The sequence below is a fragment of the Ambystoma mexicanum genome, chromosome 11, assembly GCF_040938575.1.
Source record: "Ambystoma mexicanum isolate Mex_15411 chromosome 11, UKY_AmexF1_1, whole genome shotgun sequence".
In the NCBI taxonomy this organism is placed as follows: domain Eukaryota; kingdom Metazoa; phylum Chordata; class Amphibia; order Caudata; family Ambystomatidae; genus Ambystoma; species Ambystoma mexicanum.
In genome coordinates, this window is record NC_090934.1 from 1126476037 (window position 1) to 1126497124 (window position 21088).

The 21088-nt window shown below is 53.3% G+C and overlaps 1 protein-coding gene across 1 annotated transcript in view; it reads left to right on the forward strand.

The window, feature by feature from the left end:
• CA12 (carbonic anhydrase 12) overlaps positions 1-21088 on the forward strand; it is a 1353512-nt gene that overhangs the window by 911677 nt on the left and 420747 nt on the right. Inside the window, exon 7 of the mRNA XM_069624464.1 lies at positions 17021-17178. Coding sequence (XP_069480565.1) covers positions 17021-17178 — 158 coding nt within the window. The remainder of the gene's footprint in view (positions 1-17020; positions 17179-21088) is intronic.

The following is a 21088-nucleotide window of genomic DNA, read 5'->3' on the forward strand; positions in this document are numbered from 1 at the left end:
ACGGAAGACACTTCCCGTCCTGGGTCCTCCTGCCCTCCGGCCGATGCCTGCCCCTCCGATGTCAAAGGCCCCGAGCCATCATGGCTCCCACCACGTTGCTGCTGCGCCTCTGCCTGTGCACTGCCTCCTGCTGCCTGCACATCCTCCGCTGGCTGGGGTGCAGTCGTTGATGTGGCCACCCCTGCTGGATGTCCGACTCCCGACTGTGGCAGGGATGCCTCCTCCACCAGCCTGGCCGCACCGTCAGAGGCAGCTCCACAGGGCACCCAGGTGACTGATGGGTGGGAAGATGGCACGGAGGACGACTGGCGCATAGGGGGTTCAGTTGAGGAGGGGGTCGTAGCAAGCCCCATCAAACGGAGGAATCCGGCCTGGGTGACCTGTCCCAGTAGGCCGACGCGGTCAACGAGCCATTCGAGATGACGTGCAGTCTCCTCATGAAAAGACTGCAGGTCACCTCGCATGGCCCGTTGACGCAACGCCACACCAGTCAGGACAGGCTCAACCCAGACCCGGATAGCCACGTCCGCAGGCAGAGGAAGGCCAGTTGTCGTGAGCTCATCAACTGCCTGAAAACAGGTCTGGACGTAGGCATCCCTGCTGGTGCAAGATGATGGAGTGACAGGATCAGGGACAGGGTTGCACACAGGCACCTCCACGGCGACCTGTGCTGCCTCCTGTCCCTGGTCCTGCACTGCACCACTAGCACCAGTGGAATCCCCACCTCCAGACCCCGTCTCTGTTGCTTGCATGGCCTCCTCCTCTACCAAACCCCCCACCAACCTGGATGACTCTGTGCCATCTTCCCCCGTTGGGCCCTGTGGGGTCCCAGCTGCCCCTTCTGCTGCCGAGGAGTCCAACTCCGACCTCCGCCTCTTGGACCTCCCCCCGGCAGCTGCGGCCTGGGACGCGGCACCGGACTCCTCACTCCCCGATGAGATCACAACCTGGAGGGGAGCCGAGCCTTGCGTCTCCGGCTGGCGGTGCGATCCCCGCTGCTGTGCTCCACAGCACCTTCTCCGCCCTCTTCATAAGTTGACGCTGCAGACAGGGAGACATGAAACACAGGCATCAGGGCACTGTACAATGGACGCATACACACATGACAGTTGCACATGAGTGGCATTGGCAAACCTCAGACATGGCATCACAATCGGCAACACACATGTCATTTCTACATGCACACATGAGCCATACCACAGCCACATCGCAACTGCCAGCACCATCCATACACATACAACAGCATGAGCAGGCAAAGGTGAGCCAGACATCACATGCAACACAGGGAGTGCACTACACATGCACGCACACCACCACACTTGCATGCATGTGTACACCTCAGCCAACTGTCGCAGTGTTCCGATGGGCATCCATGTCACATCTGCCAATCAGGCTTCCACATCCCGCTGTCACATGCATCCATGTTGCACCACTGTTGCACCCTTGTCAAATACACACACATGCACATGTACACAGTGCTGATACATGCAGCTGAAAACAACATGCATGCGTGACATCACGACCATGCCTACTTACATACACATTCATCCAAACATGTGTGCCCACGCAACTGCATTTGGCATGCAAGCCTACACACACAAGCACCAACCATGTCTCACACATGACAGCCCTCGCATGTGTTAGCCGCACGGCCCTGTACACCCCCACCCATACTCGGCCCCATACAAACATATGTGCAACCGGCACACTACTGGCACATCACCACACACACAGCTTACAATCATGATGCATGTACACTTAACACTCGACTCCAGATGGGTCTGCCTCTCAAGGACCTGGACGTGGAGCGCGGGGGATATGCGTTCCAGGACCCTCATCTGATCTTCCGACAAGTGGCCCCGGCGCCCCTTAGCATCCGCTGCCTTCAAGAGGCGCCGGGCCTTGTTCAGGGTCCTGGACCTGAAGTCCTCCCAGCGCTTCTTGACATGTTGGAAGTCGCGGACTGCCACCCCCTCCGCGTTGATGGCAGTCACGATGTCCGTCCAGATCCGAGTCCGTCCTTCCTTGTCGGCGCGCACACTTCCGTAGAGGGCATCATACTGTTTAATTTCTTCGGTTGGGATCATGGACCCTGGATTGTTTATCTGTATATAGTTGACTTTTGGATTTTCATTTTTTTTTAATGATTTCCCCATGGAGCAATGGTTTTCGATTTTACTTTTCCATTGGATTAACTTTTGTGGACTGTGACTTTGGACAACTTTCGTTTGCATTATGATTTGTGGTTTTGCATTATTTCACGTACCTGCTGTTTTTTTTTTTTTTTTTTTTTAATTTCCATTATTGTTTCTTTATTTTTGATTCAATTTATGTTGCGTTTAATACATATTTTTCTTCAAACTTCAATGTGTAGTATCATCTCATTGGTTTGATGCATATCATGATATGGGTTTTGACATTCACTGACACCCATTGGGTGTATGTGAGGGACATGTGTTCATTTCCAAACTTGCAATTGGGGTTCTATCATGTTTTTGCCATTTCTAAGTGGGTGGATGCAATACTCGGGTGGGTGTTTGGCATTTGGAGGCTGACCATAAGGGCCAGGGATCTAGATTGTGGTGACATGTTGGCTGGGGGACATGAGTGGGGGCCTGGTGGAGGCTGCCCCTGGTGGCTGGGGGGTGGGGTGGTGGGAGACATGAGTGGGGGCCTGGTGGAGGCTGCCCCTGGTGGCTGGGGGGTGGGGGTGATAGGGGACATGAGTGGGGGCCTGGTGGGGGCTGCCCCTGCACTGCTGGGGGGTGGGGGTGATGGGAGACATGAGTGGGGGCCTGGTGGAGGCTGCCCCTGGTGGCTGGGGGGTGGGGGTGATAGGGGACATGAGTGGGGGCCTGGTGGAGGCTGCCCCTGCACGGCTGGGGGGTGGGGGTGATGGGAGACATGAGTGGGGGCCTGGTGGAGGCTGCCCCTGCACTGCTGGGGGGTGGGGTGATGGGAGACATGAGTGGGGGCCTGGTGGAGGCTGCCCCTGCACTGCTGGGGGGTGGGGGTGATGGGAGACATGGGTGGGGGCCTGGTGGAGGCTGCCCCTGCACTGCTGGGCGGTGGGGGTGATGAGAGACATGAGTGGGGGCCTGGTGGAGGGTGCCCCTGCACTGCTGGGGGGTGGGGGTGGTGGGAGACATGTGTGGGGTCCTGGTGGAGGGTGCCCCTGCACTGCTGGGGGGTGGGAGTGGTGGGAGACATGAGTGGGGGCCTGGTGGAGGCTGCCCCTGCACTGCTGGGGGGTGGGGGTGATGGGAGACATGAGTGGGGGCCTGGTGGAGGCTGCCCCTGGTGGCTGGGGGGTGGGGGTGGTGGGAGACATGAGTGGGGGCCTGGTGGAGGGTGCCCCTGGTGGCTGGGGGGTGGGGGTGTTGGGAGACATGCGTTGGACATGAGTGGGGGCCTGGTGGAGGCTGCCCCTGGTGGCTGGGGGGTGGGGGTGGTGGGAGACATGAGTGGGGGCCTGGTGGAGGCTGCCCCTGCACTGCTGGGGGGTGGGGTGGTGGGAGACATGAGTGGGGGCCTGGTGGAGGGTGCCCCTGGTGGCTGGGGGGGTGGGGGTGTTGGGAGACATGAGTTGGACATGAGTGGGGGCCTGGTGGAGGCTGCCCCTGCACTGCTGGGGGGTGGGGGTGCAGGGGGACATGTGTGGGGGACTGGTGGAGGCTGCCCCTGCACTGCTGGGGGGTGGGGGTGGTGGGAGACATGGGCGGGGGCCTGGTGGAGGCTGCCCCTGCACTGCTGGGGGGTGGGGGTGCAGGGGGACATGAGTGGGGGCCTGGTGGAGGCTGCCCCTGGTGGCTGGGGGGTGGGGGTGATAGGGGACATGAGTGGGGGCCTGGTTGAGGCTGCCCCTGCACTGCTGGGGGTTGGGGGTGATGGGAGACATGAGTGGGGGCCTGGTGGAGGCTGCCCCTGCACTGCTGGGGGTGGGGGTGCAGGGGGACATGTGTGGGGGCCTGGTGGAGGCTGCCCCTGCACTGCTGGGGGTGGGGGTGGTGGGAGACATGTGTGGGGTCCTGGTGGAGGGTGCCCCTGCACTGCTGGGGGGTGGGGTTGCAGGGGGACATGTGTGGGGGCCTAGTGAAGGGTGCCCCTGGATGCTGGGGGGTGGGGGTGCTGGGAGACATGTGTTGGTGATCATTAGTGCAAGGTGACATGTGGGTTTGCTGGGGGGCATGGCCATGGTGGATGGGTTGCCTGTGGGACATGAGCAGGGGTGCAGGGTAGTCCCCTGTGGTGTGGGCTGCCTGCAGGGGCTGTGGAGGGTGTAGAGGGAACACCTGGGAGGACCCACACGGCCAAATCACGTGTAGCATTCCCCGGTACCACCTAAATACACGTACCCTGCTGAAATCGTGTGTCAATCTTCCCGCACACCTCGGAATACACGTACCCAGGCCAATCGCGTGTGGGACTTCCCGCGCACCCCGAAGTACACGTACCCAGGCCAATCGCGTGTGGAACTTCCGCGCACCCCGAAGTACACTTACCCAGGCCAATCGCGTGTGGAACTTCCCGCGCACCCCGAAACACACGTACCCAGGCTAATTGCGTGTGGAACTTCCCGCGCACCCCGTAGTACACGTACCCAGGCTAATCGCGTGTGGGACTTCCCGCGCACCCCGAAGTACACATACCCAGGCCAATCGCGTGTGGAACTTCCTGCGCATCCCGAAGTACACGTACCCAGGCCAATCGCGTGTGGAACTTCCCGTGCACCCCGAAGTACACGTACCCAGGCCAATCGCGTGTGGAACTTCCCGCGCACCCAGGTACACACGCACATGCTATTTTTCACACAGCGGGTGTCCGTGTTTGTCGGTACACCTTTGCACCTCATTTGTCCTAGAGGGCCACTGTATGGACCATTCATCATGGCTGTATATGGGTGCTTTTTGTTATCGCACATTTTGGCGCACATTTTTTTCAGGCGCAGGGACGCTACCGCCTGCTTTCTTGTGGTGTACTTGTTTGGCCCTGTGCGCGTCTTTGACCGTGCGCTGGTTTGCCCTATTAGATTCCATGAATACGGGTTGTAGGCGAGCGTGTGGGCGTTCCGCGCACTTGCCCCCTGTACTTCCCCCGTTACGTCCATATTTTCACGCGTTGTTCCCCATTCCGAGTGTTATGCCCCGTGTTCCACCTACTTTTGTGATGTGCGCCGCGCTATGTGTGATTTTGCAGTGGCCGTGGCGCACGCTATTGGATGACCTGTGCGCCAGCATGCGCGGCGCACATTTTCAGCGCACATCCAATGTTTTTCTCGCGCACGGACTTCCATGAATCGATGTGCGCTGGTTTCCCTGCGATTTTCGCACTTGCACTGCGATTTTCGCACTTTTACTGCGAATCGCACATTTTGGCACCTCTGCGCGGGAATTTTCGGCACACATTAATTCCATGAATCGACCCCTTAATCTTTTAACTCTGCAAAACAACCTACTTCTTGGTTCAGTGAGACCGGGGGGGGATTCAAAGACAGGGGGGCGATATAAGGGTACATCGTTCAGAAATAAAAGAACTTTTGACATAAAAATATATAATTGGGGGTTCCAGCTGGGCATCTCACGCTAGGCATTGGCTTAGTTGGAGTGCTGGGTTGAAACCACTTACAACTATCTGCACATTTACAACTCTCTATGTGGGTATCCCATTTCCAAAAAATATGCAGCAGTGTGGATAAGGACCAGAACGAATGAAAGGAACCATAATTTAGCTAATCAGCTGCCTTTCATTATAAAGGAAGTAAAAGCAGCATTATGTCAATAGAAGATGGGTAGAGCTCCGGGACTGCATGGAATTCCAGTTGATTTCTACAGACATTCTGAAGAGCTTTTGGTCCCTATTTTAACTAAATTGTTTCATATATTGAAGAATCAAAAATCATTCCCTGTCCTGGAGATCTGCCAGAATCTTCCCAGTTTACAAAAAGGGACGAGATATGCCTAGTTCCTATCGACCTATATCTCTCCTTAGTTCAGTGTCTGGGATATTTGATAGAGTAATTGTGGCCAAGTTACAATCATGGATAGAGAAAGCAAACATCTTGACCGAATTCCAGTTCCTCCAGATTAGGTACCAGCGAACAAACATTACATTTATATTTGATCACTGCAATCTATTTATACCAAAAGAAGGAAAAGATATATTTTGTATACATGGGCCTCAGCACTGCCTTTGACAAAGTCAATAGGCAGAAACTATGGCAGTGCTTCAGGTTCATGAATTGTCCAGAAGGCTTACTACAGATATCGTTCTCCATCATGAATCGGTGATCGCGTGAGGATGGACAATGCATTTCCTGTTTTTCTATAGAGACTGGCATTAGACAAGGGATGGCTCTTAACTCTACTACTCCTTTTCTTTGTGTATCAATGGGCTAACCAATTAACTTAATCATTCAGGGGCTGACTTATCTCATCTAGGATATGTAACAATACAGGTCTTGCCTTATGTGAACGATACAGTTTTGGATAGCCTGTATGCCTCAGTCGCTGCAAATACTGTTTGACAGCTCTACTAATTGCATGCATGATTTAGACCTTAATATAAATGAGTCAAAGTCCGCTGTGGTATGTACCCTGGGGCCCAAGAGTAGATTAAGTGATCCCCAACCTTTCTTATAAATGGTAAACCTATGAAGTTTACAGGGGACTATGACTATTTAGGGATCACATTCTGCTCTATCCTTAATGGGTCTATCCACTATACGAAACCAATATTAGAAATGTGTCAGAGTCTCTAGATTCATCAGGCTTTATAAATGTCCTTTGGAATTCATGTTCTTTGTATACACAGTTGAAGTAAAAGCGATCAGAGTATGGAGCCGGGATTTGGGGGTCATTGTAAAACTTCTAATATGCAGATCAAAGGAAATGCATTCCTTAAGAACTTGTTTCCCATTCTCCGCTCCTAACTTTGCTGTCCTACTGAATTGTGGTTACTGTTTCTAGAACACTAACTCCAACTCAAACCCACAACACTTTGGTTCAGAATATGGGCAAACAAAAAAGCAACTCTGAACCATTTTATCATACTTTTTATCTTCTGAGCACAACCCAACTCCAATCCGTTGGCTATCTTTTCAAAAGCTTATTTTAAACCAACTTGTATCCCCTGCTCACCTGTGTATTTTCATAGGAAAAATATGAAGAGTTAATTTAAGGAGAGAAAACTGCAGGATTATGGAATCCGCAAACCGTCTACACAAAATGTCTGTGACTAATCAGATCTCTAAGTTTTTCACTTGGTCTAATCGCCGTTGTGAACACTAGTTTATCACCAGAGCAAGATTCAATATGCTCCCTTTGAGGGCGGTCACTGCTAAATAGACCATGACACATGCATCCGATATTAACCATCTACTTTGTAACTCACTGAACTTTGACTTATTACATTTTTATTTTTCTGTCCTACTTATGTGTCTAATAGAAGAAATACTCTAGTACCTCTGTTGAGAAATTTGGTTTTTGCACAATGTAGACCGGCTATGTATTGTGTACTTCTAGTAGGAACACAGTTGATAGCATGGACATTGTTTAATTGTCCCAGCGTAGCCTTGAAACTTAAAGAAAACCTTCTTGCAACAGAATCAGATTTATGAAATGTGTTTTTCTTTAATGTCTCTGTGATGTTTTATGGATATTCTAATCAATAATAAACGTACCAATTGATTTTAAAAGCAATCTCGCTGAAAATCAATAAGGCCCCTGGACTGGATGCGCCAATTCCTTCTCTTTAACATACTCAGTAGTAAATTACTACAACCCTTGCTTGACTGATTTCTTCATGTTTGTCTTAAAGCAAAGTCTTTTAAAATGTTGGGGCATATCTCTTAGTCCTAAACATGGACGTGATCCAACTTTGTGCTTATCCTAAGGTCCCATAGAAGTTCTTAATGCTGCTGATGGAACCTTTTCTAAAATCCTGTTGAACCGCTTGAATAAGATACTCCCAGGAATATTGGGTTTGGAACAGTCAGGGTTTGAATACATAAGGCAGGCCCCTGACAATGTCAGGAAAGTCATAGCCATAATTGATATTTTATATCAAGCGGGCTATCCTGACGTAATTTTGGGGATAATTCATAGAATTCAGCGCACAAGTGGCGCACGCGGCTGGCGCACAGTGTGCGCGTGCGAATCCCTGCGCCAGCCGCGTGCGCTAAAATCCATTTCCGCGCACAGCGTATTCATGGATTCCAGCCACCAAAACCAGCCGTGGCGCACAGTGGCGCAGCGACCCTGCAGCAGCGCCAGTTACCCCCCCAAGAACGCCTCTCGCGCAGGGAAAAGCCATCAATACACCCAATCCAGCGCAAAGGGCTGCGCTAACCCTGTACCAGCACAGCAAGCAGGCTACATGTATCACTGGGGTGCGCGGGAAGTACCTCACGCGATTGGCCCCGTGCGAGCAGGGTACGCGTATTTCAGGGGTGCGCGGGAAGTTCCACACGCGATTCCATCAGGGTACGTGTATTTCAGGGTGCAGGGGAAGTTTCACACGCGAAATCAGCAGGGTACGTGTATTCCAGGGGTGTGCGGGAAGTGCCACACGCGATTCCATCAGGGTACGTGTATTTCAGGGTGCAGGTGAAGTTACACACGTGATTTCAGCAGGGTACGTGTATTTCGGGGTGTGCGTGAAGTTCCACACGCGATATCAGCAGGGTACTTGTATTTCAGGGTGCAGGGGAAGTTACACACGTGACTTCCACAGGGTACGTGTATTTCAGGGTGCGGGGGAATTTTCACACGCGAAATCAGCAGGGTACGTGTATTCCATGGGTGCGCGGGAAGTTCCACACGCGATTCCAGCAGGGTACGTGTATTTCAGGGGTGCGCGGGAATTTCCACACGCGATTTCATCATGGTACGTGTATTTCAGGGGTGCACGTGAAGTTCCACACGCGATATCAGCAGGGTACGTGTATTTCAGGTGCAGGGGAAGTTACACACGCGATTTCAGCAGGGTACGTGTATTTCAGGGGTGCGCGTGAAGTTCCACACGTGATATCAGCAGGGTACGTGTATTTCAGGGTGCAGGGGAAGTTACACACGCGATTTCAGCAGGGTACGTGTATTTCAGGGGTGCGCGTGAAGTTCCACACGCGATATCAGCAGGGTACATGTATATCAGGGTGCAGGGGAAGTTACACACGCGATTCCATCAGGGTACGAGTATTTCGGGGTGCGGTGGAAGTTTCACACGGGAAATCAGCAGGGTACGTGTATTCCAGAGGTGCGCGGGAAGTTCCACACGCGATTCCATCAGTGTACGTGTATTACAGGGGTGCGCGGGGAGCACCACACGTGAATTGCACGTGTGGGTCCTCCCAGGTGTCCCCTCTACGCCCTCCACGGCCCCTGCAGGTGCCTCACACCACAGGGGCCTACCCTGCACATGTCCTGCAGGCACCCCATCCACCATGGCCATGCCCCCCAGCCAACCCACATGTCAACTTGCACTACTGCCCACCAACGCATGTCCCCCTGCACCCTCAGCCACCAGGGGCACCCTCCACAGGCCCCCACCCATGTCTCCCACCACCCCCCCAGCAGTGCAGGGGCACCCTCCACAGGCCCCCACCCATGTCTCCCACCACCCCCCAGCAGTGCAGGGGCACCCTCCACAGGCCCCCACCCATGTCTCCCACCACCCCCCAGCAGTGCAGAGGCACCCTCCACCAGGCCCCCACTCATGTCTCCTATCACCCCCACCCCCAGCAGTGCAGGGGCAGCCTCCACCAGGCCCCCACTCATGTCTCCTATCACCCCCACCCCCAGCAGTGCAGGGGCAGCCTCCACCAGGCCCCCACTCATGTCTCCTATCACCCCCACCCCCAGCAGTGCAGGGGCAGCCCCCACCAGGCCCCCACTCATGTGTCCCACCACCCCCAACCCCCAGCCACCATGGGCAGCCCCCACCAGGCTCCCACCCATGTCTCCCACCAACCCCACCCCCCAGCCACCATGGGCAGCCCCCACCAGGCCCCCACTCAGGTCTCCCACCCACCCCACCCACCAGCCACCATGGGCAGCCTCCACCAGGCCCCCACTCATGTCCCCTATCACGCCCACCCCCCAGCCACCATGGCCAGCCCCCACCAGGCCCCCACTCATGTCCCCTATCACCCCCACCCCCCAGCCGCCATGGGCAGCCTCCACCAGGTCCTCACAATCCCCAATCATGTGCGTTATGGTCAGCCTCCACAGCCAAAAGGCCCTACCAAGTAACCCATTCACCCACATGGAAATGCAAATTACATGTTACACCCCCAATGTTCATAAAGCAAATGAACCCATGTCCGTCACACACAATGGTTGCAATTGAATGGGAAAACACCCAACATGACATGCATGAAACCAATGAGATGATACCACACAGTGAAGTATGAAAACAAAATTGTATTTAAAAAAAATTGAATGCAAATGAAATGAAACAAACTACAATGGCAATGAAAAAAAGATAAGCTGCATGTCCGTCTAAAAAAAAATCAAAACTACAAATCCAAATCCAAATAAATGTTGTCCAAAGTCACATTAAAAATAAAATCAATCCAATGAAGAACTATGTACAAAACATCCAAGGGTCCATGAGCCCAACTGAAGAAAGGAAACCTACAAAAAACCCTAACTATATACAAAAAGTGGAGCAGTGTCCGTCGACTCCAAATCATAAGAAGAAACAAAGGAAACCTAAAACTAAAGAACTATATACAAAGGCGGCGGGCAAGTCCAGCGGCTCACTCCGTGGTGTTCCGGGCCAGGGCATCATCGAACTCCTGTTCGATGTCCCGGAGGTGGTCCTGTTCCATGGCCCCGAGGGTCCGCAGGGACGACGCCGTCTCCTCCTCCAAGCCCCTGCGGATTGCCTCGAGGCACTCGGCCCGCCTCAGGGCCCTCCGCATGGAGTTCTCCGCCCTGACCATTGTGAGCTGCGCCTCTTCCGCCCGCCGCCGCTCCGCACCTATCTGCTGGCCCAACCGCTGCCACATGGAAGACACTTCCCGTCCTGGGTCCTCCTGCCCTCCGGCCGATGCCTGCCCCTCCGATGTTGATGGCCCCGAGCCATGATGCCTCCCACGTTGACTCTGCTGCTGCCTCCGACGCCACTGCCTCTGCCAGCACGACGGCATCCAGGCTGATGGAATCCACCGACGCCGTCGTGCACGTGCCCTGCCTGATGATGCCGGCACATCCTCCATCTGCTGGGGTACAGTTGCTGTGGTGTCCACCCCCTGCTGGACCTCTGACTCTCGACTGTGGCAGGGATGGGATCCCCACCGAGCTGGCTGCATTGGTCAGGGCAGGTCCACAGGGGGCCCTGGTGGCATCTGGGCCGGAAGCTGGCAAGGAGAACGACTGGCGTATAGTCTCCACAGAGGAGGAGAGGGCCGCCAGATTGGCCGACACATGCAGGAAACCCCCGAACATGGACGATCCCAATTGGGCCACGTCGGCACGGTGCTCTTCGTGATGACGTGCGTGCTCCTCCTGGGAAGCACGCACGGCATCACGAATCACAGCCGTGCGCATCGCGACCCCAATCAGGACCTTCTCCATACGGCCAGGGGTCCCCTCGTCCGCAGGTGGAGGGGAGTCAGATGACATGGACATCCCCTCTACCTGCGGACGGGCCTGGGACGGGGCATCCCTGCTGGTGCATGGTGGTGCACCCACAGGGTCAGGGACAGCGACATGCACAGGCCCCTCCACGGTGACCTGTGCTGCCTCCTGCCCCTGGACTGCACCACTTGCACCAGCAGGGATGCCCCCACCAGGCCCCAGGTGCGCCACAGTGGCGGCCTCCTCCTCCTCTGTGGAAACCACCAACCTGGATGGCTCCTCACCGTCTTCCGCCGTAGCAGGCCCCTGTGGGGGCTCACCCATCCCTTCCGCTGCAGCCGTGGGGGCATCCCCGCCACCTTGCTCCACAGCGCCGTCTCCGCCCTCTTCTTCACTAGCCGCTGCGTAGAGGGAGACATAGAACACAAGCATCAGGGTACTGTACAATGGTCCCCTAGACAGGAAGCAATAGCAGATGAGTGCCACTGTCAAAGTACACTTCCATCATGTCCCTCCACAACACATGTGTCAGTCCAGGCAAAACACACACAGTGACAGTCATGGTGCATGCCATGGACATTTCCATACATGTCCAATGGACTCTCGAAACATGCAATGTGATGGAACTCACATGCATCATGCCTATCACATGCACACACTTCACCTCAGTCACATCCATCTGGCCCCGTACACCCCAATCACAGTGGATACAAGGATGACTAGGCTGCATCAGTGAATCTGTACATTGTCACAGACATGCGTCATGCATCCATGGCATTCACAAGTCACAGACACGCAGGTCAGGCACACAGACATGGATACCATATATGTACCTGGCATCAGCACCCATCCCTCACCCCCACCCATGTCCAGGAACAGAGACTGCCATGCTCTCATGTGTACAATCTGCATAGGGCTCCCCATGTCGCATTTAAACACATGCAACAACCGTGCGGTTCACACATTACTGGTCGCACATGCATTACCATGATGTCCCTGCACACATACATGCGTACATGGCCTATGTCACACATACAGGCAAGTATCAGACAACCAGCACACTGCAACATGCCCTGTCTCACACAGCAATGCTTGGGCACTTACCGCTCAACTCCAGACGGGTCTCCCTCTCAAGGACCTGGGCGTGGAGTGCTGGGTGTACGGGTTCCAGGACCCTCATCTGGATGGAACTCATGCGGCCCCGGCCCCCCTCCACGAGGCGCCGGGCCTTTATGAGGGTCCTGGACCTCATGTCTTCCCAGCGCTTCTTGACCTTCTGGATGGTGCGGGTTGCCACCCCCTCCGCGTTGATGGCAACCACACAGTCGGCCCAGATCCTCTCCCGTCCTTCCTTGTTGGCGTGGGACGATCCGAAGAGGGCATCATACTGCCCCAGGACTTGCTCCACCAGGACACCAACTTCGGTGGCAGTGAAGCTGGTGCCCCTCTGCCCCTCTGGCCGGGGGTTGCCACTGGTGCCAGATGTGGATGTGCCCGACATGGCAACCCCAGGGGCAGGAGTGGGTGGGCAACTGGGTCCTGGGGCTGGGCTGTGGAGCGATGTTATCCGAGTCGGGAGTCTTCTGTTCCAGCAGGGGTGGACACAGCAACTGGACCCCTGCAGATGGCTGATGTGCAGGCATCAAATGGCAGGGCACGGTGGCAGCAGGCAGGCAGGCAGCAGCAGATGGCACGTGGGAGGCTGCTCGGGGCACTGGGGGGCAGTAATTCGGCCTTCTGGGCAGGAGCGTGGTCTTCCGTGTGTTTTCGCGTGGCCAGCTTGATACGGAGTGATTTGGCACGTGAAAATCCTGCACGTCAGCGTGAAAATCGAGGAAATGCCCTTAGCGCAAAAGCGCGTCAGCACGTGTACCCGATTTCATTGGACCAAAGGCCCTTAAAGCGTAAGCGCGTCTGTGACGTTTTGCGCATGGGCGTTGCCCTGGCAGGGCTTGGAGATCCCGCGTGCCTTTACACTGTTCTGCACGTGCTTTTCCTTCGGTGCATGTGTTTTCCATCCGTTGGGGTTCACACGCTATTACTTCACAGCGGGTGTTGGCTACGCATTCTTCTACACGCAAGGCAGACGGTGAGTGGTACCCCGCTCCCCTCGGCCCGATCGCGTGAAAAAGTTCACGCGAACCCCTGCAATACACGTAGCCCGCTCCCCTGGGCCCAATCGCGTGAAGAAGTTCACGCGAACCCCTGCAATACACGTAGCCCGCACCCCCAGGCCCGATCGCGTGAAGAAGTTCACGCGAACCCCTGAAATACACGTAGCCCGCTCCCCCAGGCCCGATCGCGTGAAGAAGTTCACGCGAACCCCTGAAATACACGTAGCCCGCTCCCCCAGGGCCGATCGCGTGAAAAAGTTCACGCGAACCCCTGAAATACACGTAGCCCGCTCCCCCAGGCCCGATCGCGTGAAAAAGTTCACGCGAACCCCTGAAATACACGTAGCCCGCTCCCCCAGGCCCGATCGCGTGTGCGACTTCCCGCGCACCCCCGGAATACACGTACCCCGCTCAATCGCGTGTGCAACTTCCCGCGCAACCCCAAAATACACGTGCCCCGCTCGCACAGGCACAATTGTTGTATGTTGCCACTTTTGTAATGCGCAGGGACGCTACCGCCTGCCTTCGTGTGGCGGACGTGTTTCGGCTTGTGCGTGTCTTTGGCTGTGCGTGGCTTTGCCCTATTCGATTCCATGAATACGTGTGGTTCGGGTGCGTGTGGGCGTTCCGTCTGCTTCCCTGCAGTACATCCCCAGTTACGCCCTTATTTTCGCGAGTTGTTCCCCATTCTGCGCGTTACGCCCCGTGTTCCGCCCACTTTCTAGTGTATGCGCCGAGGTTGTGCGCTTTCACTGTGCGCATCGCGCACGTCTTTCGGGATGTTGCAGTGACGTGTGCGCCATGCACGGGTTTGGCGCACATCCCGAGGAAAACACGCGCAGGGACTTCCATGAATCGCACGCGTGCGCGTGCGCCTGTTTTTTTCCGCTTGCGCCTGCTTGCGCGAAGATTTTCGGCGCACGTTTGTTCCATGAATCGGCCCCTAAAGCTATTCAACTAGATCTCAGAAAAAGAAGCTCTCAAGCTATATCTTTATTTGTTAGAATGCCTCCATTAAAATGAATATCCTCCAAAGGTTCCATAGTCCTTTCTGGCACTCTCATTAGCAATACCAAGACTGGCATTTAAACATCTGCAACAAGAGATCTGATCATTCATTTCGCAAGGCTCGCTGCATAGGGTAGCTAGTTGCACTCTATATCTGAAGTGACAGAGCCAGTTTGGCCTTAACAAACTTAATGTGAAATTTCCAGGCAGCCTGGCTTGAATATTCAGCGATTGGATTGTTCAGAATTCAGTGGATGAATGGAAGCTGCTGCAGGATGTTGTCATGGGGAAACCATTTGTGTTCATGCATTGGCTCTCTTGCAAGGACATACCACTGGCTAAGTATGAATTATTCCCTCTGATAACCCTTCAATGTTGCGATAGCATCTCAAGCAAATTTAGATGAACTGTTTTCCTGGGTCCTGCTAAAACCCATTCACTTTAATCCAGACTTTAGTCAGGCATATAAGCGTCAAGCATTTGACAATGAAACTGGGGAAAGTGAATCCATGTCCCGTTCATTTTTGCATGGTCAGAGATCCTCTTCTTTGAATCATGTAAAGAAACCTTCAAAGTTCCTGAGAGGGGAACGACTGGGGTAATAACGGCTTAGATAATGGACACTTCATAAATCAAATAGGGTTGCAGCAAACCGACCTCAGTCTTTGAGAAAATCATATGTTCCCCCACCAGCACTGCTGGGTTAAACTTAAGTTCTAAAATTGACGATGGGTCACCCTCCTATACCAACACATGGCATCGGGGTTAGGGTAAACCACAAATAGAGCACACATGCAAGAATATATAGAAGGGATCAAAGAAAGCATTGCTTAGTGCCCAGTATGTAGAGAACAGAAACAAATTACTATCAAGGTGGTACTTCCCACCAGACACAGTGGGACATGTAGCTAGATCCGAGGCAGGGCTCTGTTGGCGACTGTTGAGGGAGGGACACTTATCTTCATATATGGTGGAAGTGTCCAAAGATTAGCATTTACTGGAGGAATTTAGTCAATGTTGTGAATTCAATTAGTGGTGCCACCATACCTGCATGCATGCTAGGGAGTATAAACGCGGGCTGTCTCCCAGGGATTAAATCTATTCATATGTTTTATTGTAAGGTTTCTAGTAGCTAGAATAAGAATCTCAGCGTTCTGGTAATCCAACCGTATGCCGATTCTGGAGGACTGGACGGCCAAAATGTGAACTCTTCTGCCATGTGAAAAAATTACATGTTATTGATGTAAAGTGTTCATGTTTTAAAAGAAAAATGGAGCGTTTTTCAAAACTATATAGTTTTCGAATAAGGACTATACATGCCCAACCCAACTTGAAGCCCTTGGTGTGTTGTAATACACGTAGTACCACATCTTGTCGGCTCTGTTTTCCCTCTCCCCTTGCAAAGGGCTCTGGGATTATAATTTAACTTCATTTCATGAATTCAAGTATAGTCCTGTGAGTTATATTGGGTATGAGGGGGTGGGAGGTTGACTCTATTTAGACGATTGGCCATTTTGCTGTACCGTTTCTTTTCTCCACTCCTGGCTATTCTTTAGCTTCTCTCAATAGGAGAGGGAATCTAGGGAATGTTCCTGTCACTGCCTGGATTATACTTTAAACACAAATCCTGACCCCTTATTTTCCTTTCTCTGTAACATGTATAACACAAGGCATTATATTGTTTGTAATATGTTTTGTTTTCCCAGACTTAGTAAAAATGTTTGATTATGAAAAAAATTCATGTTACTCGTTAAACCACTAATTTAGAGTAGTTAACAAAATGTGCTTCCTTTATAAAATTGGTACAAAATACCTCTGTGCTAAAGGTATAAAAGCACTGAAACGAATATGTTGTACTAATCGAAAAGACTGAGTTCTTTGAGTCTACCGAGCAGAGTGACTTTTTTGGGGAAACAAAGCTCACAAGAAAAGTAGAAAGATTTCTAGTGGCCATGTATTGGAGGGGGAAACGTGGACTGAGTGGCTCTGATACCTTAGCAAGTAGGACAAAGCAGCAGTCAAATGTCACAGACCAAGATCCGGTACATCTGTCTTTTCTCCTTAGCTACTGCAATGTAAACCCAAAATGCTAAGAGTTGTTTCACCAGCCAACAGCAAAAAGAGTCTAATTTCGTGACTCTGATGCGAGGGAGATGTTGGCGAGCAGGTAGAAACTGCTGGCATTCAAGTTGGTGCAAGCTTGTGCTGCCAAATGTAGTACAGTAACTGGACAATCGACTTCACAAAGCTCACTATGCACAAAAAAGTTCAGCTTTTAATTTCCTGTGGCTTAAGTTGGGTTTTATTTATTTTTTTCAGATCAAAAAGTTCCCATTTCAGGTTTTAATGTGCAGGAGCTTCTTCCAGAGAGACTGGATGAGTACTATCGATATGAAGGGTCCCTGACTACCCCACCCTGTTATCCCAGTGTTCTCTGGACTGTATTCAGAAATCCTGTCCAGCTTTCACACATGCAGGTAAGTTGGAGCCAATGATTTTCGGAGTTCTTTCATGCTATGGGTGGCTCAATTTTAATGGAACGAGTGCATATAATAAGCCAGTTTGGATTGGCTAAATTGACCAGTGATCTACTGTCTGTGATTCTAGGCAAGTTACTTCTCTTGTAGACTAGAAATGAGCCTCTTCTCTAGCTGGGATTTTGATAATGGAATTTACCATTAATATGGAACACACCACAAACTGGCTTAAAAGGCAGACATTGAGATCCAGGCAGGAGGCCCATAGCGATCACCGACACTTTAATTGTGTACATTTCAGTGATTGCACTGAAACATACAACTCAAACATTTTATGTAAGATGTCCCATTGCCCTAATGAAGTACTGAGTAAAGCTCGAAGCACAGGTTAGAATTTTATTAAACTTGTAGATCTTCAACTGTGTGATCGAAAATCTGTAAGACACCACAAGTTCTTGCACCTGTGGTGTATATTGAAATGAGCTGTCCTGCTGTATTCAAGTCCGTAGAATGAGCCAATTCTACAATGACGTTAACTGAAGTCTCTTAGCATTTTAACAGCCAGCAGTATTGCTAGTAATCAGATGATCAAAATCAGAGGTTTGAGGTGCTATGTTGGTCCCATTTAGCTTCCAACGTGCGACTTGCACGCCTGGTATAAATGCCCACCTATCCTTAGCATTTTGCATGTTTTTTTGCTCTGCTGTGATACTTCATCAGTTTTTCAAATTTTCAAAATTATTTTGTACTAGTGCTTAGAGCATAACTGCTGTTTGAGGGGAATGACTGACATTTAATGGAAAGGAAGGTAAAAGTCAGCATGCGCATTCCGCATTGAATGCTGGAAAATAGTGTGCCTTGCCTATATTTCTGCACAAAAATGTTTTCAGAAATCGATTTGTGACTATGATTTGCCGTATTGAATCTCAGTTTTTGTATCTGAATTCATTTTCGTTATTTATTGCATAGCAATACAAGACGCAAGTACTTTTTTCTGAGGCGTTTATGTAGTGCTACAACCCCATTTTTAATTTCTTATAGGTACTTTTGATGCTGCATGTCACTTATGGTAAAAGAATGGGTATTGCTAATGAAATATACTGTTTTGAAACAGTTTGAGATTTTCCAAGGTTTTATGAACTGTTGCAATCTGAATAAAGACAGATTTGTAGACATGGACTTGACTGTGACCGGGCTTATGGCCTCCTTGGCAGAGAGATTAACCTTGCCCGATCTTTGCCAGTTCCCTGGCAAACAGCTGTCTCAAGGATTAGAGTGTACAATGTTATTTTGTTATGCTGTGGCTCAGTCAAGCAAAGCATTTCTGCTTGACGGCACACTGACAGTAGTAAATGGGGGCTGTGAGGGAGTCTGTGTGCACACTGATCCGGACACTTGATCCCACCCTTTAGATTTGGACAATTCATTCATGATTGAAAATGGGATCTGCTGAGCTGTGAGGAAAGGAAAATGTTTGCAAATCAAAAGCTTGTGATCGTATTTGAAGCATCCGGAAGTGCACCGTAAGTGCTGTGCTGTTGTGCTGGAGGGACTGAATTTCTGATTCTCCACAACTTGTGCTATACCCTGCTATCGTAGTGGAATACTGTCTGGGCTCCCATGCGTAAGAGGAACTGTTGCTGCTCCTGATTGCGGCAAAACTTTTTTTGGAAGACTTACAGGCCGATTCATGGAATAATTAGCGCGGCGCAAGTGGGCAAAAACGTGCGAATCGCAGTGGAATAGCGAAAATCGCAGTGCAAGTGCGAAAATCGCACGAAAAGCAGCGCACGTCGATTCATGGAAGTCCGTGCGCGAGAAAACCAGCGGATGTGCGATAAAAAGTGCGCCGCGCACGTTGGCGCACAGGCCATCTAACAGCGTGCGCCAGGTCACAGCGAAAATCGCACAGGCCACAGCGAAATTCGCACATAGCGCGGCGCACGCAACAAAAGTAGGTGGAACACGGGCGTAACACTCGGAATGGGGAACAACTTGCAAAAACGTGGGCGTCACGGGGGGAAGTACAGGGCACAAGTGCGCGGAACGCCCACACGCTCGCCTACAACACGTATTCATGGAATAGAATAGGGCAAAAAAGCGCACGCTCAAACCAGCGCACAGGCACAAACACGACCGCCACAAGAAAGCAGGCGGTAGCGTCTCTGCGGCTGTAAGAAATGTGCGCCAAAAGGTGCGCCAACAAATAGCACCCATATACTGCCATGATGAATGTCCTATACTGTGGCCCTCCAGGACAAATGACGTGCAAAGGGGTACCCACAAACACGGACACGCTGACAAAAAATGTGTGCGTGTATACCGGGGTGCGCGGGAAGTCTCACACGCGATTTGGCCGGGTACGTGGATTTCAGGGGTGCGCGGGAAGTTCCACACGCGATTCCATCAGGGTAGGTGTATTTCAGGGGTGCGCGGGAAGTTCCACACGCGATTCCATCAGGGTACGTGTATTTCATGGGTGCGCGGGAAGTCCCACACGCGATTACAGCAGGGTACGTGTATTTCAGGGGTGCGCGGGAAGTTCCACACGCGAATAGCCTGGGCGCGTGTATTTCAGGGGTGCGCGGGAATTATCACACGCGATTTGGCTTGGTACGTGTATTACAGGGGTGCGTGGGAAGTTACACATGCGATTAGGCTGGGTGGGTCCTCACAGGTGTTTCCTGTACACCCTCCACGGCCCCTGCAGGCAGCCCACAAAACAGGGGACTACCCTGCACACCTGCTCATGTCTCCCACCACCCCCACCCCCCACCATCCAGGGGCACCCTCCACCAGGCCCCCACTCATGTCCCCTATCACCCCCACCCCCCAGCAGTGCAGGGGCACCCTCCACCAGGCCCCCACCCATGTCCCCTATCACCCCCACCCCCCAGCAGTGCAGGGGCACCCTCCACCAGGCCCCCACTCATGTCCCCTATCACCCCCACCCCCCAGCAGTGCAGGGGCACCCTCCACCAGGCCCCCACTCATGTCCCCTATCACCCCCACCCCCCAGCCACCAGGGGCACCCTCCACCAGGCCCCCACTCATGTCCCCTATCACCACCACCCCCCAGCCACCAGGGGCACCCTCCACCAGGCCCCCACTCATGTCTCCCACCACCACCACCCTCCAGCATCCAGGGGCACCCTCCACCAGGCCCCCACCCATGTCTCCCACCACCCCCACCCCCCGGCCACCAGGGGCACCCTCCACCAGGCCCCCACCCATGTCTCCCACCACCCCCAGCATCCAGGGGCACCCTCCACCAGGCCCCCACCCATGTCTCCCACCACCCCCAGCATCCAGGGGCACCCTCCACCAGGCCCCCACCCATGTCCCCTATCACCCCCACCCCCCCGCCACCAGGGGCACCCTCCACCAGGCCCCCATTCATGTCTCCCACCACCCCCACCAGGCCCCCACTCATGTCCCCTATCACCCCCACCCCCCAGCAGTGCAGGGGCACCCTCCACCAGGCCCCCATCCATGTCTCCCACCACCCCCACCCCCCAGCAGTGCAGGGGCACCCTCCACCAGGCCCCCACTCATGTCCCCTATCACCCCAACCCCCCCACCACCAGGGGCACCCTCCACCAGGCCCCCATTCATGTCTCCCACCACCCCCACCCCCCAGCATCCAGGGGCACCCTCCACCAGGCCCCCACCCATGTCTCCCACCACCCCCAGCATCCAGGGGCACCCTCCACCAGGCCCCCACCCATGTCCCCTATCACCCCCACCCCCCAGCAGTGCAGGGGCACCCTCCACCAGGCCCCCACTCATGTCTCCCACCACCACCACCCCCCAGCATCCAGGGGCACCCTCCACCAGGCCCCCACCCATGTCTCCCACCACCCCCACCCCCAGCCACCAGGGGCACCCTCCACCAGGCCCCCACCCATGT